The sequence below is a fragment of the Rhododendron vialii genome, chromosome 6a (genome assembly GCF_030253575.1).
Source record: "Rhododendron vialii isolate Sample 1 chromosome 6a, ASM3025357v1".
Classification (NCBI taxonomy): Eukaryota; Viridiplantae; Streptophyta; class Magnoliopsida; order Ericales; family Ericaceae; genus Rhododendron; species Rhododendron vialii.
This window is the reverse complement of record NC_080562.1, coordinates 39,095,483-39,104,243: the sequence shown is the minus strand read 5'-3', so window position 1 is coordinate 39,104,243 and position 8,761 is coordinate 39,095,483. Positions and strand designations below refer to the sequence as shown.

The 8,761-nt window shown below is 39.2% G+C and overlaps 1 protein-coding gene across 1 annotated transcript; it reads right to left on the bottom strand.

Annotated features, from left to right (window-relative positions):
• Nucleotides 1-1,418: 1,418 nt before the first annotated feature.
• Nucleotides 1,419-2,327, bottom strand: LOC131329251 (uncharacterized). Its single transcript, XM_058362349.1, has one exon. The coding sequence runs from the start codon at nucleotides 2,038-2,040 to the stop codon at nucleotides 1,615-1,617; it is 426 nt and encodes a 141-aa protein (XP_058218332.1). The 5' UTR covers nucleotides 2,041-2,327; the 3' UTR covers nucleotides 1,419-1,614.
• Between the last annotated feature and the right edge of the window lie 6,434 nt (nucleotides 2,328-8,761).

Genomic DNA, 8,761 nt, shown 5'->3' with positions numbered 1-8,761 from the left:
GCCACCAACCAAAACAAAAGATTGTTAGGACCATGAGTGCAGGTTGGGTCCCACATCGGATAAATAGAAAAAGAGTTGGACCTTAAAATACAATTGGATGCACACCACGTACAAGGCTTAGCCTTTTTATGTGGAAATGAGTCATTCAATGTATATTGAATCTATGCGATGTGGTGTGGACTCTGTGAATATTCCCCAACGAATTGGTCCTAGGCGAACCCGGGAAGACCTCAGGCGAATCAGATTTCCAACAAGTGATATCAGAGCCAATGACTAATGATCTATGGACAGGCTCTCCTGAAAGCATCGGTGGTCAGGGCTTGCACAGAGTCTTCTCGATGGAGTAGTGAAATTCCTAATGCATGCGGCAACTGGCCGGCAGCAAGGTGGCTCTCGTGGAGTATGGTGGGCTCTCGATGAAGTGGGTGCAGCGAATAAGCCCGGTTTAGACAAGGTATTGGAGAATGAAAATAGATCAAACGTTAAGGGAGAGTCAAGTGGATCAGATCGAGGGGGAGTTAGACGCACACGGGAAGAACCTCAAATGGATCAGACTCCCAACAAAGACATCCCACTAAAACCGACTTCGAAATCACAGCTCCACCGCACTTGGTGCAAATTAATAGCACCACCATCTGGATGGAACAGACCCAAAAAGCTAGAAAAGCTCAAACGAGAGTCTGCTTCTTGAGAGCACAACATCAACATGTCTTCCCTCTGTTTTTCCATCAAATACCAGAAGGTTTCAAACCCTTGTCATTTTTGTTTCATTCGTATAGAGACATCTGTTTCCATACTTTAAAATAATCAACTTCCTAGTATTAATTGTATGACATTCAGATTCAACATGCTGGCTTAGGTGGGTTGTCTTTTGATGAGGGCCAGTTTTCCTGTCTTTGGGTATGTCCTGACTACCTTAGCAATAGCCGATCTATGGATCCTTTTACCTACTTTTCAAAATCTTGCTTTTCTTCGGTCAGGTGAATCTAACTGCATTTTGTAAAACTTCCCATGCCAATGTGTAGATACACCACTGTTAGATGATAAATTAATTCTTCCTTAGATTAAAACCGGGGATCTAATTCGATCAGCCAAGCTAGTGAAGGGGTCAAGATCGCCCGGTATTCCCGGTCGAGAGTTAATCTGCTGTCTTTCTGGACTGGAAACATTCTCTCATTCTTTGGAATTTGTAGCAACTTGTCAAATTCATCCTGCTTTTCTGTCCAGGCTTAATTTGCTGTTAAGTTTCTCATTTAGATTGCTAATTTCTTCATGTTGAATTATACCTGTAACTGATAGTTTTCCCCCTTTTGATAACCGTAGGAAATGTTGCCTGCAGCAATTGTAGCTTTTACATTCCTTTGGAATTTGCACTTGCATCTGATGTGAACTGTTCTATGATTTATGGACATCCAATGTAGCTAATTAACTTTATTATTCTTCTTTCTTTATTACTAAAGTGATGCTCATCAGCCAATCCACACAACTAAAAATAAAAAAGGTTCAAGTCCTGTGAACATCTTTGCAAATTTACAAACCCCGAATTACGCTTCCTGTTTATGTCTATTTGAATTTTTGTGGACCTCAAATACAAAAATGAATTGGAAAAGCAATCTAAGTCTTTGACATGTTACAAAGCCGACTTGGCATCGGCCGAAAATTCCACCACCGCCTACTCTGCCTACGAACCGGCGGCGTCAATGCCCTCCTCAGGATCTCTTTGTCTGCCCGGTGCCTTCTCAACCTGTTTCCAGGTATTGGAATCTCATGACAGACACCTCGGATCGGTCTTGAGTTACATGATGATGAGCGTGTACACATGCGCTGAGGCCTGGGAGATGATGACCGTGTGCACATGTGCTGAGGCCTAGGAGATGATGACCGTGTGCACATGTGCTGAGGCCTAGGAGATGATGACCGTGTACATATGTGGTGAGGCCTAGGAGACAATGATGCCATGGAATTACTCCGGAAACTCAGATTTCCGGCTGCCGGAACTTGAAGTCTTCGCACGGTATGTTTCTCTGGATTGCTTTGCATATTTCTTCAGACTTGTATCTAGAGGTCTCTGAGATCGATGGTACTTTGTTTATTGGGTGATTGTATTTAAAGCCGTGTTTGGGTGTGTGGTGGATGACTTGTTCTGTAGTCAGCAAGGTTTGGCTTGAAGAAGTATAAGTATTATTAATTTGACCAAGACACCAAGTAGTCAGCAAGGTTTATGAGACTTGAATGGTGAATTACAGCTGTTGATTTCGACCTGGTCGCCACTAAAATTCAAGCTTTAATGGGTTTTTGGGATTGGGTGCTGGAACAGTTGTAAAAGTCATTATCGGGCCAGCCCAGTCTGCTAAGTCACTATCTAAATCCGCCCATGGGCTGGGCTGAGCGAGCTTTTTTTTTTTTTTCCTGGCCAGACGGGCCGTGTGACATCCCACTTTTTTAATAAAAAAATAATATTTTTAACGCAAAGAGTTAAATCTTTCATTTCTCTTTTTTAAACTTTTTTAATAAAACTAGTCGTTTTGCCACGTGCAACGTTTGAAGCCCAAGTACCATTGACATTGTAGTTCTTTTTGGAGCGGGTATGTCATTGAGATTAAGATCGTAAATATTATTGGTCATTCGGTATGGAAGGAACTGCTGCTCGGTTTCGGGCTTTGATTAAAATAAATTGGGCTAAGAGTTTATTTTTTTTTCTTTTTGGGCCAATCTTATTTTAACTTAGCCTGATTAATTTACTTTCACGGTTTAGCACCCAAATCGAAGTGGTGCGTGGCTAATGTCTTCCTAACTAAACCAGTGCATGGCTTTTCAAATATGGACCAGTGCAGTGCGTATTACAAACTGTGTATTACAACTAATTAGCCCAATGGAAAAACAAATTGAACAACAGCAGTAAACGGGATCGAAAAATACAACTCACAAACTGTCAATTCCAAAAGTAAGAAGTAGATCAAGTCCAACGAATGGGTCACTGTGTCCTTAAAAGCAGATTTTGGTCTTGCCAAGGTGCTCACGATTTTGGACGTCCGCTTCCCAGGATGCAACGATCTTTATGCACGCAAACGCAACACTTTGAATGTGTGCCCCACGGACGGAAACTATGCAGAGCTCTCTCAGACTATAAATGCGGAAGTGTATGTGTGCTATCTGATTTTTGGAGGCATGAAATGGCTGTACACAATCTGTTTATATAGGCATGCAAATGACTGTCCGAAACTATACCATGCAGTTCACAGAGGGCCGCGATCAAAAAGTAGCAATGGTTCGAAACCAACTGATGCAATGTTCCAAACCTTGCACTGGTTCGGTTCATTACTGAAAAGCCACGCACAGGTCCATATTCGAAAAGCCATACATGCTGTGGTTTAGTTAGGAAGACATTAGCCACGCACCACTTCGATTTGGGTGCATTAAACTATTTGTATAATTAGTTTTCCAAAATTATTATTTTGCTTGTTTGTTATGCAATTAGTTGTATCTGTTGCAATTAGTTTGTAACCGTTTTGTAAGTACTTTATTTATTTAAGAGGCATCCATTGGTGTTCGGTTTGTAACCGTTTTATGTCGGTTGGGAAGAGGCGTAGGATGGGGCAAAGTATTAATTGCAAGTGGTCATGGCATTTGTGAAAAACAAAAAGTAGAAAACACCTTCGTATATTTAAAAGAAGTAGTATAGATAAAAATACTTCTAGTTTAAATTTCTTAATATTGGAGCTATTCTTTTAATATGTGGTTTTATACTTAAATGTTAGTATATAAAATACATATAGTTACTTAACCGCGTGTTAGTATTTTAAGGGTTGTGGGAGAGTGGGCTATTATTTGCATATATATAAGCGTTGAGAGACCTAGGTTATTTTAGTTTCTCTAAAAATTGTGAGAGCAATAGATAGTGCGGCAGCGAGAAGTTTTTCACCGGAGTTGTTACGCAAGTCTTCTATTCATATAATGGAATATGGGTTTTGTTTCTTTAGAAAGTGAATCTGTGGGTTTTGTTTGATATTGGAGAGAGTGAGAGAGAGAGCATGTGTGCCACGTGCATGTGCCGTGAGAAGTGGTGGTGCTGTGTGTGCGTGGGTGATGGGCTTGGTAGAGTCATGACTATATTGGAAGGTAGACTTATAAAGTACATAATTGTTATTAGACATATTAGTAGTGGCTGTACAGTAGCATTTTATCTGATAGTCTTTAATCTTTAATGTAAGTACTTATAGTTATGAAATTTGCCTTCATTGTGATTCAGATCAGCAAAGTATGTGAGCATTGCATTTTGGTGATCTATTCGTTTCGATCGAGGTGAGTGGTTAAGCATGTGATCCCTTCTCTTAGAATCCTCTTGAGCCAATCTATTCTTAACAATTCGTTATTCCTTGTGATTCGATGATAATTATTCTTATTCGTTGCTCTCATAATTATTGACAATTGACGTACCCTTTGGCATACTAGGTTAATTGAGAATATTTGTGATTGATCAATTGCCCTTACTTTTATTGTCATCGATTCGTTGACTCCATAATATTATTGTGACTCTACAACGACATGGAGAATATTCCCGGTGCAGGTGACTCTTGTTCGCCGTAGTTCTTTTGTGTTTGGGAGCATAGATTATGTTTATATTTGTGAAAGTCCAAGGAAAAGGCCTGTGAAATATTGTGGTGACTTTGGCCACTAGGGAAAATACTTGTAAAATGCCTTGTGACTCTAGTGCTCAACGGATAGGCAAAATATTTGTAAAATACCATGTTAGTCTGTGACCCTATTCCAAATCGGCTTAGGGAAAAGATTTCAGGCGCCATCCTGTGATGACTCTTAAGTACGGTGTTGGATCCAACGGGCAAAACCCTAAGAAAATATTTGGCAATTGGTATTTGGTAATTGGAAGATATGATTCCCACTTTGGTTTAGACTCCCGTTTATCATGTTCATCATTCAAATATTATTGGACTCATCGTTTGGTATAATTATTGTGGTGATTTGATTATTGTTCATATTAATCAGTAATCCATTATTCAACTAGTGGATACTATTTGTTGAGTTATTGATCCCTTTGTTCAATATTTGGTTTGTCGATAGTATATCTACGCCAAATATCGCTTTTACCGACGGTATTATTACCGGCGGTAAAAAAACTGCCGTTAAAAGCTATTTTTACCGGCATTAGTAAAACCGCCGGGAATAACTACCTAAAACGGCGGTTTTTTTAAAAATGCCGTTTTTACAAACTTTTACCGGCGGTTTTTTAAAATACCGCCGGAAATAATAGAATATACGGTTTTTTTAATACCGGCGGTTTATTACCGCCGTTTATAATAATATCGACCCGTATAATATAAATATTATTATTTATCCTACATGACGCAATATGCGAGTCAGCCCAGTTGGTAGCACGCGCGCTATAGGATCCGGAGGTTCCGGGTTCGATTCCTGGGAAAGCAAAAAAATTTAACCACCGATTTTATTGCCGGCGGTATTATTACCGGCGGTTCTTTACTGCCGTTTTTAGTATTACCGGCGGTTTTCTAATGCCGCTTTTGTTTTCCCGACAATTGTTTTCCCGACGGTTTATTTCCGGCGGTTTTTGAACTATTACCGGCGGTTTTGAGTATTACCGGCGGTTTTCGGACTATTAACGGCAGTCTTCTCATGCCGCTAATACTAAAATTTGGCGTAGTATTCATTGAACCATCTATCTAGCTCCCTTATTAACTTGAAACCACTTCTTTGGAACCGTTAGTTATCGTTCATTAATATGTGTATTAACCTTAGCATGCTTAACTACTCACTAAGCTCATCAGCCGACGGATTTATTCAACTTTTTTTTCAGGTTAGTTCATGGAGCATTGTAGTGGACTCTGTAGCATTGTTGGGACTTTCTGTTTGGACCTCTAGGGCATCTGCATTTTTATTTATTTTCTATTGTCAAACAGCTTCCGCACTTTTATTTATTGGCAGGTCATTGTGGAATTTGGAGATTGAAATATTGGATATCGTGTCATTTGCTTAAGAAAAATATTGGTTTCGTGTCGCACTTTTATTATATTAAAATATCCAGTTTTTCTTTATTTGTTTCAAGTTGCTAAAAATATTTTTAATTAGGCTTCGTGTACCGTGATTGCTTCACGGTACACAGTCGGCCATGCTCCCGGATTTGGAGCATGACAGGCCGGGCTATGTACCTTAAATTGAAGCCCAGACCCAGCCCACGGGCTAACCCAAATGACGAGTTGGCGGGCCAAAAGCCGAACGGGCTAGAATACTACTTTAGTTGGGCACTGCTGGGCATTGGCAATAAAATTTCCTTGGGTTACAGGCCTGCTGCTGCTTGTAACTATTTAAGCTGGGTTGGACAATGTTTTATTAATCAAACTTATCGATGAAAAGCATGGGCAGTAAAAATGAATGTTTTATTAATCAAAAGATGGGAAAAAAAATATTTTAACTACTCAAGTAAAAATGAATGTTTTTGCACAGTTAGTCTGTCGTGCATATAGTGTTGCACAGTTAAAAGTGTTTTTTTTTTTTTTTTTTTGCACAGTTAGTCTGTCGTGCATATAGTGTTGCACAGTTAAAAGGGAATTGATTTCCACAGTCTCATTTGTACAATTCACACTCTCTTTTTTGTTTTTATCCACTTAAATTTATAATATTGTCCTTGCATATGTGAAGAAGTGTATTGAATAAAGGACAAGTATATAAAATAAAATACAAGATTGTAAATTCATGTGGATAAAAACAAAAAAAGGGAGTATGGATAGATAAAAGGCCAGTGTGAAATTTATTTTTGTTAAAAATATGTTGATTTTGATTCTATTGATTAATACAGGACGGAAGAGAATGTGGAGAGAGGAAAAAAATGAGAAAGGGGAGATGATTATAAAAGGGTTAAAGTTCACCAGCAATCAGGCTCGCAATTTGCCAGTGTATCTGTTAGGAATGTCTTAGTATTTTTTAGTCCCACATTGGTTAATTATGTTGTTCTCGTTTTTGTAGCCTATTATAAATAGGGCTTTTGGGGGACTTCTAGGAATTATCTTTTAGGCTTTCATATTGTGGCCTTTCTAGAGTTACGGATTATAGCCGGCTCTTTGTATCTCTTCTTCACGTTGGTTAGTGAATCCTTTCTCTCCTCGCCCGTGGACGTACCCATCTTAGGAAACCACGTATATCTTGTGTCTTTGTGATTTCTTGTTTAGTTTTCAATTTCTCTATCTTAGCTTGCGTTCATAGCGTTCGTTACAACAGTATCAATACAGCTGCAAGTTTGGTCTATATCGTACTCTACTGCAGAATTTTGGCAGTCAGAATGTGATTGTTAATCAGTGGAACGTCTGGATGTTGAAGCGCAAGGGAAAATTTATCGGTAGGGTACCGCCACGTGGTATCTTAGTAACTTTCTTGACCACAGATTTATGTGGGACTTGAGACAAAGTGTATCGACCCCGCATGTATCAATGGTGGGGAATAGTGTTGGGAATGTCACATAGCGATACAGTGATACCTGAAATGGATAATTACTTGCCAGAAGGGAACTGCAGCCATCCACAAGCATGGGATTCGGAAAACCGGTTTTAAATGCAGATTCTCTATAGACACATCATTCAATTGATATTACTCCTACCATCTTATTACACAGACAATGTCACAAGTTAATAATAAGACCTAAAAAACGACTTGGCAGAACCCTAGTATCAATGTAACCGTGCAACAGTTTGTTGAGCTTAATTATCAAGGACTTTAATCATGAACGATTAGATCAAGCACTTCTAGTTTTCGGAATGAGAGGATTTTTTGCGTGACCTCTCAAAAAAATATTTTAAAATTAATGAATGGCTCAGATTTTTCATGTGGGACTCGGAGATGTGCTCCACAACGTGTCTGCGCCCAATCTGTTTGTTATTAATCTGTGTCAATAGTCAAGTTCTTTAGGTAGCATTATGGTTGAACTGTGCTACACACACAACAATCTGTGCACAGATTTCGTCGTGGGGCCCACCACGGGTCCCACACAAATCATCCAAGCCGTTCATTAAATGTAAAACATTTTTTCAAAAGTTCCCGTAAAAAATAAGCTCAATCCAATACCTATAGGTGCTTCATCCAACCATCTAATTTTTCATTCAAATTTTCGGATAATGAAAAGTTATACGATTGGATCGAGCATCTATAGGTATCGGATTGCGATTATTTTTTACGGGGACCCTTGAAAAAATATTTTACATTTAATGAACGGCTCGGATGATTTGTGTGGGACCCGTGGTGGGCCCCACAACAAAATCTGTGCACAATCTGTGCACAGATTGTATGTGTGTGTAGACTTTCTGTTATGGTTATAGAGAGCTGCTACAAGTACAGACAATCATGCATAGCAGCCGCGCACAGCAGGGTTTTGCGTCCGTCTTGAGTTCAACAAAAATGATCGGAACCATTCATGTTATTCAAAAGATTTACTTTAAGGTCCCTACAAAAAATTAGCTCAATCGGATGTCAGTAAAGGCGCTTACGAAATATCCAATCTAAACATTTTGAACAAAATGAGTGATTCTTATCGATCATCTTTTTAGGACTCGAGACGAGCACAAAACCCTGATGTATGCTGTTGCTGTACATGTTTATCAGTACTGATATTATTTCCGATGGTTATAATAGTCAAAGTGTTCTATCTTGACATGCATCATACATACGTATCTGTACACAAGCATCGAATTGATTAAGGATATTTTTGAGAAAGGGAAATGGGGGATGGATGGTGGTGCTT